At 38.0% G+C, this 18,923-nt stretch overlaps 2 protein-coding genes across 4 annotated transcripts; one reads left to right on the forward strand and one right to left on the reverse strand.

Annotated features, from left to right (window-relative positions):
- Nucleotides 1-1,068: 1,068 nt before the first annotated feature.
- On the reverse strand, nt 1,069-12,312 carry lgals3a (lectin, galactoside binding soluble 3a). 3 transcript variants are annotated; one of them, XM_067420812.1, is made up of 7 exons: nt 12,119-12,312; nt 11,819-11,836; nt 10,575-11,297; nt 6,624-6,712; nt 6,394-6,550; nt 2,601-2,785; nt 1,069-2,488 (listed from the first exon to the last, which is right to left on the reverse strand). In XM_067420812.1, exons 2-6 carry the CDS (start codon nt 11,831-11,833, stop codon nt 2,630-2,632), a joined length of 1,140 nt encoding a protein of 379 aa, XP_067276913.1. In that variant the 5' UTR covers nt 11,834-11,836; nt 12,119-12,312; the 3' UTR covers nt 1,069-2,488; nt 2,601-2,629. The 3 variants fall into 3 exon arrangements, with proteins under 3 accessions (XP_067276913.1, XP_067276912.1, XP_067276915.1); XM_067420811.1 differs by having other exon boundaries at nt 1,069-2,785; nt 12,119-12,310; XM_067420814.1 differs by lacking the exons at nt 1,069-2,488; nt 2,601-2,785; nt 6,394-6,550; nt 6,624-6,712 and adding an exon at nt 7,969-9,191 and having other exon boundaries at nt 12,119-12,303.
- A 610-nt stretch (nt 12,313-12,922) lies between these two features.
- On the forward strand, nt 12,923-18,639 carry gmfb (glia maturation factor, beta). The gene is made up of 7 exons (XM_067421684.1): nt 12,923-13,071; nt 15,964-16,060; nt 16,175-16,224; nt 16,580-16,629; nt 16,762-16,844; nt 16,933-17,006; nt 17,127-18,639. Exons 1-7 carry the CDS (start codon nt 13,069-13,071, stop codon nt 17,196-17,198), a joined length of 429 nt encoding a protein of 142 aa, XP_067277785.1. The 5' UTR covers nt 12,923-13,068; the 3' UTR covers nt 17,199-18,639.
- The last annotated feature ends 284 nt before the right edge of the window (nt 18,640-18,923 follow it).

An 18,923-nucleotide genomic window follows, 5' to 3' on the forward strand; every position in this document is an offset into this window, starting at 1 on the left:
CTGGGCCAAGACTCATTTAATAGTTATTTTTGGAAAACTGGAACGCCATGTCATCCGGACTAAAAAGGACAAGGACAACTCAAGTTGTTATCAGCGCTCCGTTCAGAAGCCATATGGTATGGGGTTGCATGAGTGTGTGTGTGGCTTGGGCAGCTTACACATCTGGAAAGTCACCATCAATGCTGAAAGTTATATCCAAGTTTTAGAACATATGCTCCCATCCAGACGTCGTCTCTTTCAGGGAAGACCTTGCATTTTCCAACATGACAATGCCAGACCACATACTGCATCAATTAGAAGAAGGATCCGGGTACTGAAATGGCAGTCCAGATTTTTCACCCATAGAAAACATTTGGTGTATCATAAAGAGGAAGATGCGACAAAGAAGACCTAAGACAGCTGAGCAGCTAGAAGCCTGTATTAGACAAGAATGGGACTACATTCCTATTCCTAAACTTGAGCAACTTGTCTCCTCAGTCCAAGACGTTTGCAGACTGTTATAAAAAAAGAAGGGATGCCACAAAGTGGTAAACATGGAATTGTCCCAACTTTTTTGAAATGTGTTGATATATATATAAATCATGTAATAAAACCACCTGTATAAGGGAACAATTGCAACTATTTTTTACGTGGTGTATTCAGTAAACTAGACTGTGGTAATCACATTCTCTATGTCCCAGTTACATTAAAAAAAATCCTAAATAGTAAGCAATCATGCATGTTTTCTCACTTTTTTGCACAACATTTCGTTATTACATTCATCTTCAACTTTTCAGTAGTACAAAATTTGAAAGACGGTCTATATAATTCTGGTAATTAATTTTCCATTAATTCAGAAGCTAAAACAGAAGCAAATAACAAATGGGTCTATGGTATAAAGGTAGTATTAAGGCACAATTTTATAGCATTACCTGGCATTGTTTCCCAATACACCGTCTTATTAAATTATGCATGTTTCTATGCCCAGTGAAATAAACAGGAAAAGTTTGAAATGTGTAGGTTTTATGTTAAAATACTTTCTCCAGTCTCAGACCAGCATGCAGAACATAATTACCAAGCACATTTCAATTGGGGTAATACAGCATTTATTCAGACATAGTTATTAGCGTATCTCCATTATCACAATGCTTTTATTATTATGGTTTTATTTTAAAAAAAATAACATTTTCCAACATTCATACCCAAATAAAAGCATATTCAGCCATTTTGATCTGATGTAATTCAGCATAGTTTCACAGCTCTGGTCTGCAGTTTTCCTGAATTAAAGCCCGTTCACACCAATATCAATAACTATAAACATAGGCGGAGTGTGTGTAAGGCTGGGCAAGGCTTAACTGCTGTTTCTGATTGCTTTTAGAGAGAAGATCTGCCCATAACTGCTGGTCTAGGATCAGTTTTCTCTGTAATAATATAATATTGGCGAAACAGATTTGGCAAACGATCCAGTGCGTATATGTGCTTGCACTCTGGAAAACGTGAAAGGTTTCTATTTACAATGTGTTTTTGCGGTGTTTAGCAATGAATCAATCATCAACATATCTGTTGATTTCTTGAACGCAATGACCAATCCGATGTGTTTAAGTTAGCACTGAACAGTCTACATGCTCGAAATTCCTCCCATAATAACAAAGTGTAGACATAGAGATTCAATGTGCAGACGGCTTCATTTATTATAACAGAACTTTGTGAGATTGCGATAAAGTAATATGACTTTTTAGCAAGTATAGATGATCTGCCATGCCAAATATGGCATACAGTATGCTTGCTTTTCTGTTGAAATTAACAGGTATTTGTGAATGTAGACGCTTTAATAACAAATCTTTTTTCATGAGCATTTATGCTGGGGTCTGTAGGTTGTGCGTCGACACATAAATTGAAACTATTATAAGGAAATTTGTGTTTTTAAAGGGGAAGCGCATCTCTTTAGCCTTACCCTGGAGTTGTTTCACCCTCTGCCCGTGACTATAAAGAACATAATATTATATTATATTAAAATTAAAGATAATTAGAGTTTACGCTACACATTCACAGCACATATTTTCCAGCTGATGATGAATGATGAGAACGTTGACGCCAATCAGAATCCATCATGTTTTAAAGAGCTCGAGCATTAAAATAGGCAGACAACAAAACTGCAGCATGCTTATGATAAACAGTATGAAATCGTTTGCTAATATAGCTATCGTTATAGTTATTGTTCTTGGTGTTAACGGGCCTTTAGAGTTTATGATCCCTCACAGGCTTTCGTACTGTACCATCTTGATACTGAAGGTCATAAAATAGGTGTTTTGAACAGTACACGTTTTGATTTTTACAAAATTAGTCATGTTCCGGTACACATGCAAAAGGGTAACTAGCATAATGCATGAGAGTTAATGAGGAAAAACAGTGTTATATCAGTCCTGATGAACTCACAGAAGAGTCGAAACTTTCTCTACATCTGTATGTCATTTGTTTAGATCATGTGGTGATCATGTGTTTGACTAATCTGCAATGGAGAAACAGGTAACAGATATATCATAACTATTATTCATTTCTGTTCGTCCCACTTTTTTGGAGATAATCAATACTATTCAAGGACCAATGACTTAATGTGTCACCTCAACATTGCCAAATGGCTCCCTGTGTTTCAGATCATGCTGGGGGCTGCACTGAACAGAGTAAGGTCTCCCTCTATGTGCAGACGAGTGACATCCTCCATCCCGCCTGTTCTGTGCTCAAACTCCAGCACATGAACACCATCCACAGCCACCTTAAACCCGTCTGTCTCCACCAGGATCTTCAGCTGCACACACAAACACATTAGAGCCATGTACACACTGCTGCTAAATTTGGTTGTCAGTTTACCTTTTAGTGCTTAATCCTGCTCTGTATACACAGTTCGGTAAATTACAGGAGTGACAACCACATTGAAGTTAAAAAAATGCAGATAGCGACGAACGCAGTGTTTAGAGAACCGAACTGAACACCTAGTTGTTAACCTTCCTCCTTCCCTTGCATCCTGTAACAAATCCTTCCATCGCAGGTCAAAATGACCTGAAGCCCTAAAATTATAGAAAGCTTATATAATTTCATTTTATAAAATGTTTTATTTACGAGGATCTATTGACAGAAATGCAATATAATATCTATAACTATGTTTTCAGTGGTGTATAAAAGACCTTACATAATGAACTGTTATGTTTTTATGTATGTCTCCATACACCGCGGGCCCCCTTACAGTGTAATCAACATTTTCCGCTGCCATGTTTCTACGGTTGCCCGACAAACTTCTCTAGAGCGTGGTAGTCACTCTCTGCTCTCTCCGACAACAATATTGTTGTCCTGTGTTGGCCACCGTAGCTTCTCTGTGCTTTGTAAGGGAGGGGTGAACCTCAACGCTAAAATGTACACACTGCACCTTTAATGTAATTTTTTGGAGATTTTTTTTTTCCTTTACATTACTAGATTATATCAATAAATACTATCATTTAAGCACATTCTACAAAAATGTTCAGCTTAAATGCAAAATATCTCACATTGGGTCAATTTGGGTCTCTTTGCCGACCTCTTGTGGAAAAAAGTATATAACATGATATTTCACGACTGTTGCCACTAGATGGCGTTATAGCACTATTTAGAGCAAATGAGCTGTTCTACTGGGTCCTAAAGTCTGTTTCACTTCATTATGCATTTAGGTAAAGTTTTAGTTTATGTGTACTGAAGCTTTCCTTATAGTCCATTCATTCCTAAGGGGGACAAATTAACCTGTGAGGGAAGGATTTGTTAATTTTTTTATTACAACCACATAAACTCTTGGAATCCAGTGAAACAGAAATGCAATATAATATATATAACTATTTTTCAGTGGTGTAAAACATTTTTGTTGTGAAAAAAGTCCTACGTTCTTGGACTACTCAAATGAACACTCAATTAAAAAAAATTACAATTGAGTTTTGGGTAAAAATTACCTGAGGGAACGATGAAGTATGACACACTCACCTAAAGGATTATTAGGAACACCATACTAATACTGTGTTTGACCCTTTCGCCTTCAGAACTGCCTTAATTCTACGTGGCATTGATTCAACAAGGTGCTGAAAGCATTCTTTAGAAATGTTGGCCCATATTGATAGGAGAGCATCTTGCAGTTGATGGAGATTTGTGGGATGCACATCCAGGGCACGAAGCTCCCGTTCCACCACATCCCAAAGATGCTCTATTGGGTTGAGATCTGGTGACTGTGGGAGCCATTTTAGTACAGTGAACTAATCGTCATGTTCAAGAAACCAATTTGAAATGATTCGAGCTTTGTGATATGGTGCATTATCCTGCTGGAAGTAGCCATCAGAGGATGGGTAGATGGTGGTCATAAAGAGATGGACATGGTCAGAAACAATGCTCAGCTAGGCCGTGGCATCAAGGGGCCTTAAGTGTGCCAAGAAAACATCCCCCACACCATTACACCACCACCACCAGCCTGCACAGTGGTGTCGTGTCGAGATCCCGAAGCGCAGATGTTTCGAAACGCTGCTCCGAGCTGTGATTCGACACACCCATGTCACGTGACTACCGCTAAACGAAGCACCGAAGTGTTTCATCAGGTGCACCTGTCGAAACTGCTTTGATTAAAAGGGGCGGGATCAAACCACACAGTCACACATCTGAATGAACCTCATTCCCCACAGTTTACAAGTGAAGTTAATCCATCTTCACCACATGGGTTTTGTGAGAGAAGATACATTTTGTGATATAAGTGAGATTTATAGTGCACTTTGGTTAGTTATATTTAGGCTAGATTTAAATGAGATATATTGACTGATAGGTATAGACAGCGACAGATAGTTAGGATAGATATAGGCTAGTGACACATTAAGATAGGCTAAATTAGAATTATAGATATATAATATATAATATATGGATATAGAAGATATTCTTAAGTGATATATATAGATAGTCTAGATATGGAGGCGCTACATAAGAGATGTCACATAGACACTACATCTGATGTGGGAGCGTTTCCATTTGGAAACACCACAAAAAGTGAGATGTGTGTAGTCTGTATTGTATTGGCCCAGAATGCATGATCCATTAACTTAATTTTCAGTAATTTTTCCTCATTTGTATGTACTCGCTAAAAAATATTTGTGCATGCCAGCAACAAGTGTCCCACCTTGTGAGAGAATTTTTTCAAAGGCTGGAGAAATTATATATATGACTAAATCCTTCAACAGGAGAGCAATTCATATTTTTAAATAAAAATGTTATGTAACAAATTACACTTTTTATTTCTTTTAATAATCTTAATTTTTCATGACAAAAAACAAAAACAAAAGACTAAAGTTATTTACAATGAGGAGGCTACAGGTTACAAAGCCAAGTAGTTGTCAGACAGATGTTAAAAACGTCTTTTTTGTTTTGTTTTGTTTTGTTAGTAGTAGATCACTGTCAAGGTTATTTGAGATAAATGCATGCAAGTGTCCACTAGATGGCGTCATGGAGACGGGTGTCGGGTGTTGTTTCGAAGCTTCGGTACATTTGCTTCAACTGTTTCAATGCTTCACGAAGCCTCGGCCTGCCCATCACTACCAGTAACTGAGCAGATTGTGAAATACTCAGACCGGCCTGTCTGACACCAACAACCATGCCACGCTAAAAATGGCTTAAATCACCTTTCTTTCCCATTCTGATGTTCAGTTTGGAGTTCAGGAGATTGTCTTGACCAGGACCACACCCCTAAATGCATTGAAGCAACTGCCATATGATTGGTTGATTAGATAATCGCATTAATGAGAAATTGAACAGGTGTTCCTAATAATCCTTTAGGTGAGTGTATTTAAACTCACTTCGGAGATCTGTATGTGGGGTGCAAGAAAACCACAGGGAAAGAGGTATGAGAATCGACTCATTCTTGTTGCCAGATCTTGTTAGAAAAAACAGCAAACAAGAACAAACATTTATTTTGGATATACGGCTGAAATATTGTGACCTGCACCTGTCTATTTAATAACTGTATAAACTGGATGAGCCAAGCCCAATCACCAAGCCAAAAAACGCTTAATAAGTGGACATGTCAACACTGCCAGAGCACCCTCCCAAACATAAACAAAACACGCTGTTGAGGGTGGTTAGTTAAAGTTGCTAAACATAATGAGTCTTTGGTTGCTGTAATATCACTTGGTCAAAAATAGTGGACACCAAACGGACAAGATGCCATGCCAGGACTTCGCTATGGTTACTTTGCTGTCGCAATTTCGGGAGTGAGTTTATTATGAGATTATTTAGGGGGTTCCCTCCCATTTTCAATGCATTTGTCACTCCTGAAACTTTACACTGCGTTTGTGGCCTATGGGAACTCAACTGAAATCCAGAACGGTTTAATTTCCTTCTCTGAAGTATATCAGAAGACTGTACCTCAAACTGTCTGCCCTGCACAAAGGGAAAGCCTCCATCTCTCTCCTCAGGACCCCAGCAGCCTTCAAATTGTGTGTTCCGTACGATGGTGTTCTCATGGAAACGTGGGTTGAAATGGAAAACCACATCGTGCCCCCTCACAAAATCTACATGGAACCTAAGAAAAGAGAAGTGTTTGCTTTGGACATATAGAAGTATCGCTGTTCTTTTATTACATTAATGCGTGTTACCTGTTTCCTCCTGGTACTGGCTCACCCACAATAGTGATCAGGAGGCCGGGCATTATCCCTGCATGCAGCGGTAGATCGTATGGCAATGGCTAAAACACACATATACACATACACAGAAGTTATTTGAAGTCCTTAACAGGTCTCTAGAGTAAAAATATATGCAAGAATCTATCCATGATCCTAGTTATTGTAGATATTGATATTGCAAAGAGGGATGCACAAAATTAAATATCTGGCATAATACTAATGAATATTTTCACGTTATGGCTGATAAGCAATAAAAGGCTGAGAAGTGCAAATAAACCATACGTAAATGCTACAAGTGTACTTATGCATCACAATTCACAACATTATAATGTAAAGCATGAAAACTGGAAATTAATTTTTAGATATGCTAAAGAATATTTTTAACAGTGTTATTAATTATTTGCGTTTTTTTTTTTTTACAGATTCATTTAAAGTGACAATAAAGGTAATCTAAATTTAAAAAATAGGGGAAATTTGCATGTTATAACTACATATCCAATATCAACGGACACTATTAATATGCAAAAATAATAATATCCACTAATAACCATATGGAGATGTATTGTGCATCCCTAATTGCAAAGAAAACACCTGCAAGCATCTACCATGAACTTGCTCAAAAAATGAACTCTGTAATTCCAAAATTTGACTGCACAATAAAGAGAAGAGACAAAACATTTTTTAATCTCTGACAAACATGCTACTGTTCTAAAGTTTGGGGTTTGTAAAATGTTTTTGTATCTTATGCTTATAAATGCATAAAATAATTCACTCATGCATTTATTTTAATAAAAAAAACAGTAAGAACTGTTTATATTATATACTCTATTATAAAATATATATATTTTTTTTAATCCATTTAAAATGTAAGTAATTTATTCCTGTGATCAAAGCTGAATTTTCAGCATCATTACTCCAGTCTTCAGCGCCACATGATCCTTCAGAAATCATTCTAATATGATGATTTGGTGCTCAATGGCAATACATTTTTTCAGGATTCTTTGATTAATCAAAAGTCATCTTTTGTCTAACGTTTGATCAATTTAATACACCCTTTCTAAATTTAAGCATGTAAAAACATCTTACTGATAAGCATGGCCCCATTACCCTGAGAGGTTTTTAAATATGAAGTACTAAACACGTTTCATCATCCTTTAATACAATTTTCAATGCTGTCTGTGTTTCTTCCATTTTCCATTATGAAATTCCATGGCTTTTCCATCGAGTCCAAAATAACACGAAGCCCTCCCTGACACTAAACAGGACTGTTCAATTCAAAGGAATATTTTTCCAACTTCAAATGAAAAAAAAAAAACTCTTAACAGAGAAGCTTTTTATTTAACATCAATCATGAAAGCCTATGTATACTAAACACACAAAACAAATCCAAACATATGTTCGGAGACATCAGTCTTTCCTTTTCCCCTCTTATTTCAGCTAATGCCACGTCAGAGATCACATGACAAAACAGCAAAAATAAATCTGTGATGACATCAAGTTTATAAACAACTTTGCTATGGCAACACTGTGACAAAACTCATAAACTGCCAATCCCTGATTTCAGACCCCACCCACTGAGTCATTATTTCCTTCAGACACACACACAAACTAATTATGAACAAACATGCTTAACTTAGTGATAAAAACCAGCATGATATTCAAATTCAAAAGCTTTGAGTTGGCTTTGTAACTCATGAATCTTCATACACTTAAAATAATATTTCCATTCAGTAAAGACACATTCAATTGTTCAAAAGTGACAATAAAGAAATGTATGTTATAAAAATATTTATATTTTCAATAAATGCTGTTCTTTTGAGCTTTCTATTCATTAAATAATCCTGAAAAAAAGTATCAGTTTCCATGTTTTCAACATTAAAAACAATAAGAAGTTTCTTGAGCAGCAAATTCAGCATATTAGAATAATTTCTGAAAGATCAATTTTAAAATATATTCACATAGAAAAAACTTATATTAAATTGTAATAATAATAATAATAATAATAGTAATAGTGTTTACTGTATTTTTTATCAAATATGTCAAGCATATAGGCTTGATAAGCATAAGATTTAAAAAACAACAAAATAAATGACCGCAAACTTTTGACTGATTATTACGACAATTATTAAAAAGCGTGTCAGCTTCTCAGTATTACCTATAATATCAGACAGAAGCTGACTTTGACAAACAATTAATTGAGCCCATAAAAAACCTTTAATTTCAATAATACGCATCTGTTTGTTTAATAAACACAAAGTGCATTATTTATTTGTTCTCTTTTTTAAACAATAACATTATTAAACATACACCTGTCAATAGTATTAAAATAATCATGAGTGTCCTTTGCAAAAGTTTAATGGCTTAGCTACATTTTAAATATGTGCATTTGTTTGCAAAGGTGATATGCAAATATATCAGCATGAGCTTTGTGCTAAATGTCCGGAACTCTGATTGGTCTTTGTGATGGCTGCAGTGCTGTCCTCCTCCTGTGATTGGCTGAGCTGTTCATTGTGCTCAAAAATATGGAGGTCTATGTGGTGGCTGAAAAACAAGAAGAGGAGCTTTTGAGATCTACATAAGATGTTTGTTTAACATCTGTAGTTTTAACGTGATCCAGAAGAATGAGACCACCGCAGGAACACCCCAGACCTCAAGAGCCAAACCTACAACCCTGAAAGCAACGCTTCTGTCACCAACACCCTGATAAAACAAACTCCAGCAGGAAAGCATATCACCAGCAATCACCAAACCAAGCCCATCACACACAGACTCACACATGCAAATCCCTTTATACACCAGGGCTGGGTTGACAATATTCATTTCTCGATTTGAATCGATGCTTATTTTGGTGAACAGATATCGATCCGATTGCGATTCAAGGGAAGTGGCAGCACAGAGTGCATGTGATCTGATCAACTCTTCTTCTTTACTAGTAGTTACAGCACAAAACAAACATGTATGAACATCAGAAGGTATAAAAGAAATTGTATAATTGTATAATTCACGCAATCAGTGTTTCAACCGACGCCAATACAACAGCCGTAAACAATATAACATTACATCACCTCAGAAAAGCCATTCAAGCTATTTATTTTCCATTATATATGTACTATATCACATATTAATTATATTTTTATTGAACCTGTTCTTTAACATTTAATCTATTTTTAACAAATCTTTCATGAAAACTAGTTCTTTTGTCAGCAGCAATCGTTTAAATTTGAGTAGAAACAATTTTATCATTTAAAAAGTTAATTTTGCCTGTTAATTGGAAGCTTTTATATAATAGCAATGTACCAACTAAAGCCCGAGACACACTGCTTGATTTTTGGCTGTCCCAGACAAAAGATTGCCATCATGAAACATTGGTGGTCCTATGTCGTACAATGAGAAGTTCAAAGATGGCAGTTGTCATGGTCTTGAGACCAAAGATAGCTTACGGCAATTTACTGACAGATTCAGAAATTCAGCATGATCACCAAACAGTGCATTTGCTGCTGCGACCTAAGTCTACTGACCAGCCAATAAAAATGCATCATGAAATCAACGCGACATAGCGCTAAAACTGCTTACGAGTCAATAAGTGTCATCATCATACAGTCTACATACATGCTGTAACTTCTACCCAAGTTTAATAGGTCCATGTAGCACAGTGTGAATTGCAATGATCTTACAGAACTGCTCAAATCGTGCAGTGTATCCAGGGCTTAACAGGGATTCCCTCATATAGTCGCAGCATTACATTAGTTATCACTTTTTCAGCGAGGGAAATATCTCTCATTTTCTGTATCTGAAATAAAGTATATGCATTGAGTAAGAAACTGAATTAAATCGAAAGCCTGTAAAATGAAACCAAATAAAATCTCGAAACTTGTGTGTCAATATCCAGCCCTTTTATACAACCATACAGTCATAATTGCTCACCAGCATTCCACCTGGAGCTGCAGGCCCGCCATATGGTCCCATGGGCCCTGGACCGAAGCCTCCTGGTGGGCCGGGTTGAGGAGGGAAGCCCCCTCCGTGTGGACCCCAGGCCCCTGGTGGTATTGGGGGAAACATTCCTCCTGCATATCCTGGGCCTCCATCTGGTGGAAAGGCACCAGGGCCTCCTGGGCCGTACATGCCAGGCCCAGATGGACCTGGTGGGTAAGGCACATTTGGGTATGGGCCCTGTGGAGCTCCGGGTGGGGAAGGGAACTGTCCAGGAACAGGGTATGGCATTGGTGCCCCACCTGGTGGGAACTGACCCGGCATAGAGGGAAACTGTCCTGGAGCTCCAGGGTTGGAGGGGAATTGTCCTGGAGCTCCAGAGTTGGGGGGGAACTGTCCAGGTACGCCGGTTCCTGGAGGGTATCCTCCTGGTCCTGGAGGGTATCCGCCAGGGGCAGCTGGGGCTCCAGGAAACTGTCCTGGGGCTCCCGGGCCATGTGGAAAGGAACCAGGGGCAGATGGCCCGGTCTGGGGGAAGCCAGAAGGGGCTGTTGGTTGGGCAGGGCCTCCTGAGGAGGGGAAATTAGGGCCACCAGGGGCCGCACCAGGCCATCCAGGATTAGTGGGCGGCGGAGCACCATTTCCAGGAGCTGATGGATTGGTGTTCCTAGTTTTCGATGCTTCACCAGAAACATCATCTGGGATTGCATCAGCAAGCTACAGAAAAAAGATACAGAAGAAAACACAGCAAACACATCACCTGAGCATTTTATCATAAAGACTTTTGGTCTGTTATAATCGTCGCTAAGCCAAAGACTAACTACGGCAAACAGTGGAGTTCAAAAGTCTGAGACCAGATTAAAGATATGAGACAAATAAACAAAAAAACAAAAACTTTATTAAATCTGTAAATATACTTTCAGGACTTTGGAAAAACACAAAACAAAAACAAAGCAACTTTATCATTTAAAATTAATAATATTTAATACTCTAGTGTCTCTATTTGGTATACTATACATAATTATTGCATTTATTTGGAAAATAAAGAATACTTTATAAATTAAATCGTTGGAAAATGTAAATAACTGAGTCTACTAGTACACTGTCATTTCTATATCGGGTAACATGGGTAAAATAAAGTGTCTTATTTTACTAGCACAGGAGGAAATACAAGCCCAAAATGATACAAGTGAACTGCTGAATAATTATTTATAAACAGTTTTTAAAAAAAAACTTACTGAAAAGTCTGCCATGGCCTAAAAGAGAAACAAAAAGTGACACTTTGTCATACAATTGTATGCAAATCATAATATTTTATAAATCTAGTACATGTTGTCAACTAGTTATTAAGACGCTATTAAAGAGCGTAACGTCACTGGATCAAACACAGTCTCGCAAATGGTTAACACTACACTTTATAAAATGATCAGATTTAAGATTAAATCAGGTATCATTCTAACTATACATTAATTAATCGCTGTAATCTATACACATGCGCATATTGGGTGAAATGTGAGCAGTTTTGTTTGCACAAGCACCTCGACTGGATCAGGGCCTGCGGTCCGAAGATACGGGCTTCTGAGTAGCACTAGGTCCCGTCGCCCGAAAATATCCGAAAGTCAGTATTACTAAACTCTATACAGGAAGTGAGGTGATAACTGGAATATTGAGGTTTTTCAACAGCGTGTTTGAAAACATTGTGAGCACCAAGTTATATGGATGAGGCACTTACCACTGTAGTTAAAGGCACAGAACAATCTACTGTGTTTACAGATCAGATATGAGCGCGATTCACGCGCATGCTCCCCGATGGGCGTGTCATCTGAGGGATGGGCCGGCTTATCTGCGCAGGCGCAGAGGTCACTGTGACGGGGGGTAGGGGTGTTCAGGGATGCTTAAAATAAAACAACCATCGTAAAATGAATCACACTCCCTCAACTGAATGGTTTTCTAAATGAAGATGGTTTTTTTCCACAAAAGAGCCTGAAAAGATTTTCCAACAACTGGTGAATGTTGATGTGAAATTGTTGCTTGTCAAACTATGAGGCCAATGTATAAAAATGTTACTATTTAAATTGTTTTCTACAACACATAAATGAAATTTTAAAAAGATTCAAATGCTTAAAATATTAGAGCGAAACCAAAAAAGTTATGCATTCCCTACAAGGGACCCTGTAGAAATATAGATGCATTCTGTTGTATATGTTTTTATATTAAATAAATAATAACTCTCTCACACACACACACACACACACACACACACACACACACACCAGATAGTTCTTTTCATGAGCATAAGTCTGAGTTAATGTCTAAACGCTGTTCTGGGATCAGACAGAGCACGTCCTTTTTTGGGTGAAACAAACTGATCCTGGAACAGTCAGCTTCACAAACCCTGCGCGTTCATGCGTTGTCATTGGTCGAACGAACGTCACGAGACGCGGCACGGTAGAACTCCTGCACTGCTGGGCTCGTGCTGTCTGTGAAAATGGTGAGTACAAAAACTGGCTTGGATTAATACGAATATTTTAATGGCGGCGTTGTCTCGTAGGATGTCAAATAATATGGAAGCATTTCTAAATAACGCGTTCGCCTCAGGGTCAGTGATATGTTTGTGTATGTTAGAGAGGTTGTTTTTTTCTGAGCCCTGTTGCAGTTCCACCCAGTGCTTTGTGATGAGCTGCATGTCAAACCTATCCTGCATTACACCGACCTCATAAAGTTTACCAAAATAAAGGCGCGTCTGGCGTCAGATTTACCCTAAAACTCTGTTTAGAATGTTCACGCGATAGAATGCATTACATAATTGTGATATGATGGAATTCCGGCGGCTCCGGGGGAATTCTCATTTCCTGTTGAAGACAGGGGACGTGCTCACACTTCAGTATTTCAAGGAAATGTAGGAAAATCTTCTGAGCGACAAAGAGACGGTGTGGCTCCTTTTCTTTCAATGACACGTCAAGCCATGATCAAACGATGTAATTTAATCAAAGCAGAAATGGCAAACAGTGTAATGAAATAAAGACAGATTCTTCGCATCCCACCCACACTGCAAGGCAAACACGTTTGCCCACTTCGTTTGCCACATCAACAGCCAAGAAGGTGATTGTTGTTCCCCTGATGACATCAGCGTAATGACCCACACTGGTTGTCATTATTGAGTTTTGGGAACTCCTAATCTTTGTAATGCTGTCTTCACGTGCCATCGAAAATTTGATCATTCCCACTTCTGAAGTCGTGATTACGAGCTCATCCCATTGAAATTTTGAAATGGGAGGGCGTTCATGTGCAATTTTTACCTAGGAAACTCGTATTTGCGATAATTCCGAGAGCACGGGAATGCAGCTGTTATGAATTAGGGTTTGTTAACAGAATAACAATTTCACAATCAGAAGAAATACAGTGTGTTCCACTCTCTCTGCTTTTTCAGTCTGTTGGTTATTTTTATAGGTCAGTGGTTCTCAACCTTTTTGACTCAAAGAAAATATTTGAAGGCCCTCCTATCTAAGCTGATAAGTAGATACATACTTTACTTACTTTTTGTACTAAAAATAAATAAACTTAAAAAATCAAGTCAGTTTAATGCTGTCTTTTAGCATTTTTTTAATTAAGATTGTTAATTTTAAAGGTGCACTATACAACTTTTCCGTCCGCTAGAAGGCGCCTATTCAAAACAAAGGCGTAGTTTGATGATGCCAAGTTTGAGCTCAGAATCTTGGGACATGTGGTCTTCACCTCACAGCCGGTGGAAAATAGGACTCCGGCAAAAATCATGTTGATGGATGTGGTTATTAATGTTACTGTAGTATGAAGCAAAGCAGGACTGAGTTGAGCAAGGCCACTGGTCTGGACCGATTTGTTAATGAGATGAACAAACCTCACAAGCAGCTGGACTTTTATGACAGGACACAGTCGCCGGGCACGGACGCTATTTCCGCTTTTCCGGTCATGAGTTTGAGGTAGCTTTGTTTATCATATTAGATAAATTTGAGTGTTTTGAAAATGATGTTACTCTGTGTGTTCGCTCAGCGGCTGCTGTGACACTTGTTCACACTGCTAAGAGTAAAGCGCTGCTGCAGAATAAAACTGAGAACCAAGGGTAATGCAGATATGACGCAAGTCATAATCAAAGCGATTACTGGTAATTAGGAGTTTCTCAGGATGATTCATTTTTTATACATTGTCAAAACTTTTGACTAATATGTTCTTGTCTAAGCCAACCAACAGACAGGACGAAGGGAAAAACACCCTTGAATGTGGTCTCCAGATAGCCTGACAAGCCAGACCCACATCAAGATGTTTGGTCTGGAAACTCACCATAGACAGGGCTCTATCCGAGGGGCGGGATAAACGGTTGTCTTTCAAACTCCCTCTGCACGCAATAGGATAGCACTACAACCAACCAGAGCAACGAAGGTGAAACAGAGCTCGTTGATAGATTAAGCAGTCGCCATATCCGGTCGGCAAAACTCCGAACACATCTTCCCTTTTTAAGAATGACTTCAGTGCCGTTCTTTTCTCAGAGAAAAGCTTAACTCCAAGTCTTCCAGAGTCGCGGTCAAAGCTGATTCAAAATACCGCCGTTCGCCAGTTTCCGTGTTTACTAGAAGCACCTAAACGCAACTCTGTCATTGTCATTATGGCCCCGCACACCGACTCTATACACGATGTGATTGGCCCGGCAAGAGTTTGGCGATTACAGCTCAGAAGTGTATTGAGAGTTGCTAGACGACACTCGCGGGCAGATTAGATTTGCTGCCCCTAGGTGCGTCTAGATTTCTAGGCTAGTCTCCAGATGCACCTAATGAAATATGGTTAGGACTGTGATGCTATTTTTAAAAAGCCAAACATTTACATTTTAGAATTTAGCAGACACTTTTATCTAAATCAACTTAAAATTTAGAACAATAGAAGAAATCAAACTAACAATATGCAAATAATGTGACTACTTCCAGTTAGTCTAGCACAGTGGTTCTCAAGCCTGTCCTGGAGGACCACCAGTCCTGCACATTTTGTATGTTTCCCTCATCTAACACACCTGATTCAACTCATGTGCTCATTAGTAGAGACTGCAAGACCAGATGGGTGTGTCAGATATAGGGAGACATACAAAATATGCAGGGCTGGTGGTCCTCCAGGACAGGCTTGAGAACCACTGGTCTAGCACAGTAGAACAACTGCTAAAATTAAATGAGAAAAGAAACAAATACACCACTGTCCAATTCTTTTATTTGACTGTTCTCCCAGGTATATAAATATTTTTTGCCTTTTTTTTTGTTTGGTCACTACATAATTCACATAGTTCCTGTTATTTAAATAGTGGATGGCTTTTATAATATTTCAAAATGTGCAAAATAGTAATAATTAAAATGTGTGTGTGCAGAGTGAGTCTTTAGTTGTGTGTGAGGTGGACGAAGACCTGGTGAAAAAGTTGCGTGATTTCCGCTTCAGGAAGGAAACCAATAATGCTGCCATTATCAGTGAGTTGAACTGAAATGAAACTCTTACACACTCAAACCGGTCTTTATGCTTATACTTTCTCATATACCACGAGGTTTGAATGTTGATATTGCTCTATTCTCTTCTGGTTACAGTGAAGATTGATAAAGACAAACAGCTGGTGATTCTGGAGGAGGAGCATGAGGTAATTCACTGTTATTACATAAATGCATAATACACAGCTTTACAATGGAGATTACATTTTAACAGCTCAGTGGTGTAAACAAATGATAAATTCTGCTATATATTCTGAATTTGTATGTATTTCTTCAGTGAAGTCATTGTTTCTGCCTTAATTATATGTTGTTTAAATTAATACTTTGTTAGCTAACTACATACGTTTCTGAAATACATAATTTGGACATTCACCTTTGATAACAGATCACTCTAAATTGTAACGTAGATACATATAAAGCTGCTTTGAAACAGTATTATGAAAAGTGCTACACAAATAAATGTGAATCTAATTTAATTGTAAACCAGGACTTGATTTCTTGTAGGATATTTCCCCTGAAGATCTGAAGAACGAGCTACCAGAGAGGCAGCCCAGATATCCTTAACTAACACAAAGTCACTCTGTACCTTACCATAATTTAAACTCTAGTAACGTATAGCTCTTTTATGGCATTTTCTGTTTTCCATTCAACATTGAACAATCATTAGATTCCTTAACCTGTGACACATTTGTAGTCTACAGCTATAAGTACCAGCATGATGATGGGAGAGTGTCCTACCCTCTGTGTTTTATCTTCTCCAGTCCTGTTGGTAAAGAAATCTGTTTAAAAATGAACGATTCAATATGCAGAATCTCAGTGCTATTACTAAGTCTCTAATATGAAACCTACTTTCCCAGGATGCAAACCTGAGCAGCAGATGATGTATGCTGGGAGCAAAAACAAACTGGTACAGACGGTTGAACTAACCAAGGTGAGCTCTAAGTTAACACACTTAACCTTACACATAGTGATGTTCTTCCTTTAAAGCAGTGTAGTGGCAATGGCTTATATATTTTGGCTTTTATTTTATTTTATTTATTTAATTTTTCAGGTGTTTGAGATAAGGAACACTGAAGACCTGACAGAGGAGTGGCTCAGAGAGAAACTGGGCTTCTTCCGCTAAGAATGGACCGAACAAGCTAAAGCTCATGTTTAAAGAGTGACCGAGATGGGACCATCACCTCCAAACGGAGAGAATACCATAGTCCATCTGATACTGTCTGTTTGTGTATGTTTGAATGCTTCTGCCCAAACTCTAAACCCGCCTGTACCAGTTTAAGATGACAGATATTAGAGGTGCAAAGAAAAGAAAATATGAAAGCAAATTCCACAAGTACTCTGAACTATTCCTTGGATCTTTAGAAACATTCCACTCTCGTCCCTGAGCAGTAAAGTATGTACTGGTCTGCACAGTCGGTCCAATCTTACTGGCATGATAGTTGGGTGACATGTTGTGATTTTAGGCAATCTCATGTCAGCTATCCTTTTTGATAGATGGTGTGGCGACAGATTTAAACATTGTAAAACACTAAACGTGATAGGTTTTGCCAGTTATGGTGTAAAATCACATACGTCTTCATGTAATGCTCTGATATTACAAGGGCCAAACATTTTCTTCCTTCATAATGCATTTTCTACCTGTAATTTGGAGTATTTTGAGCAAACATTAATTATTTTATTTTGATATCTGTTCAACTGTAATAGTAGGAGAAGGGTTCAGAAGGGGGGAGAAGTTGGGAGAGAGCATTTGATTATCGTTTCTGGCCTGTTGTCTTGAGTGTCATAAATTCTGTTTTGCCTTTTTAAATCTGTGCTCACAGCCTGACAAACAAATCTCCACTAAATCTAGAATCTGTGAGAACAATTGGGGGAGAGTTCTGGGACTCATTATTTTTGATTTATTGTTTTTGGGAAAAGGTGGCAAGGTATACTTTACCCAGACAATCTGTCTCACCTTTTTGGAAATGTGTAGGTTTAGATGTACAGTGGGAGATATATGCTATGCTATAGTGTTAACTCTGCCACTGGCTTCATCTCGTAATGAATTCCTCTTTCTCATTGTCTAGCGAAATGCTGGAATAAAGCTGGTGTCACTATTCTTGAGTTCATGCAAATTATCACTATTTTCATATTTATGTAAAGAACAATCATTCTATTGGCAAAATGTAAACACTGGAAATGTATTAAATGTTTACAGCTTAACAGAGTAATACAAATAGTTGGAGGAAGTGGTTTCCATAAATAATACCTCTGCAGATATTGCGTCTTTCAGAATCTGTGAGCTCTAATGTGGGTCAGGCTCATCTCTGTACATCTGTAGAACCTGTAACACCTGTGATTAGTGCTGTTTCCTATTAAACACTGGTGGTTTATATCACATGATATGTCCCATACAAAAGTGGACTGTGTATGTGTTTAACATCAAATTTTTAATGACTGAAGATGTTTTTCCTGATCATTTATAATCTCTTCAAGCCAGAAAAACGGTTTCAATATGTGTCTCAATTACATTTGTCTGCTGTTTTCAATAAATAAATAGAAGGTTTTTTCCTTTGAAAATTTGACCATGTGGTTAACTGGAGTTTTCTTGGACTTCTCAGTTGTGGTGTGCATCATGTGTGTTCGTTTCATGCAAGTGTTTTTCAGTCCTTCGTACAGTAAGCAAAAAGTGAAATACTTTAAAATTATTTAAAGGCCGACTTTTATAATAATTACTTTTTTAAGGAGTGCATTGAAGACCTACCTATCCTTTATATGCGTCAGTCAAGGCGATTTAGCCATGCCATTACCTTGACAAGTCTATTCAATATCCCATTACTGCATTAGTAAAACATTTTTTTTGTGAATG

The sequence above is a fragment of the Pseudorasbora parva genome, chromosome 17, assembly GCF_024679245.1.
Source record: "Pseudorasbora parva isolate DD20220531a chromosome 17, ASM2467924v1, whole genome shotgun sequence".
Taxonomy (NCBI): Eukaryota; Metazoa; Chordata; class Actinopteri; order Cypriniformes; family Gobionidae; genus Pseudorasbora; species Pseudorasbora parva.

Coding starts and splice junctions, on each gene's coding strand:
- lgals3a (XM_067420812.1), bottom strand. Junction 6,551..6,623: donor CCAGTACCAGGAGGAAACAG/GTAACACGCATT, acceptor CTCTTTTCTTAG/GTTCCATGTAGATTTTGTGA. Junction 2,786..6,393: donor TGCAGGGCAGACAGTTTGAG/GTACAGTCTTCT, acceptor TTGTGTGTGCAG/CTGAAGATCCTGGTGGAGAC.
- gmfb (XM_067421684.1), top strand. Junction 16,061..16,174: donor CAATAATGCTGCCATTATCA/GTGAGTTGAACT, acceptor TTCTGGTTACAG/TGAAGATTGATAAAGACAAA. Junction 17,007..17,126: donor AGACGGTTGAACTAACCAAG/GTGAGCTCTAAG, acceptor TTAATTTTTCAG/GTGTTTGAGATAAGGAACAC.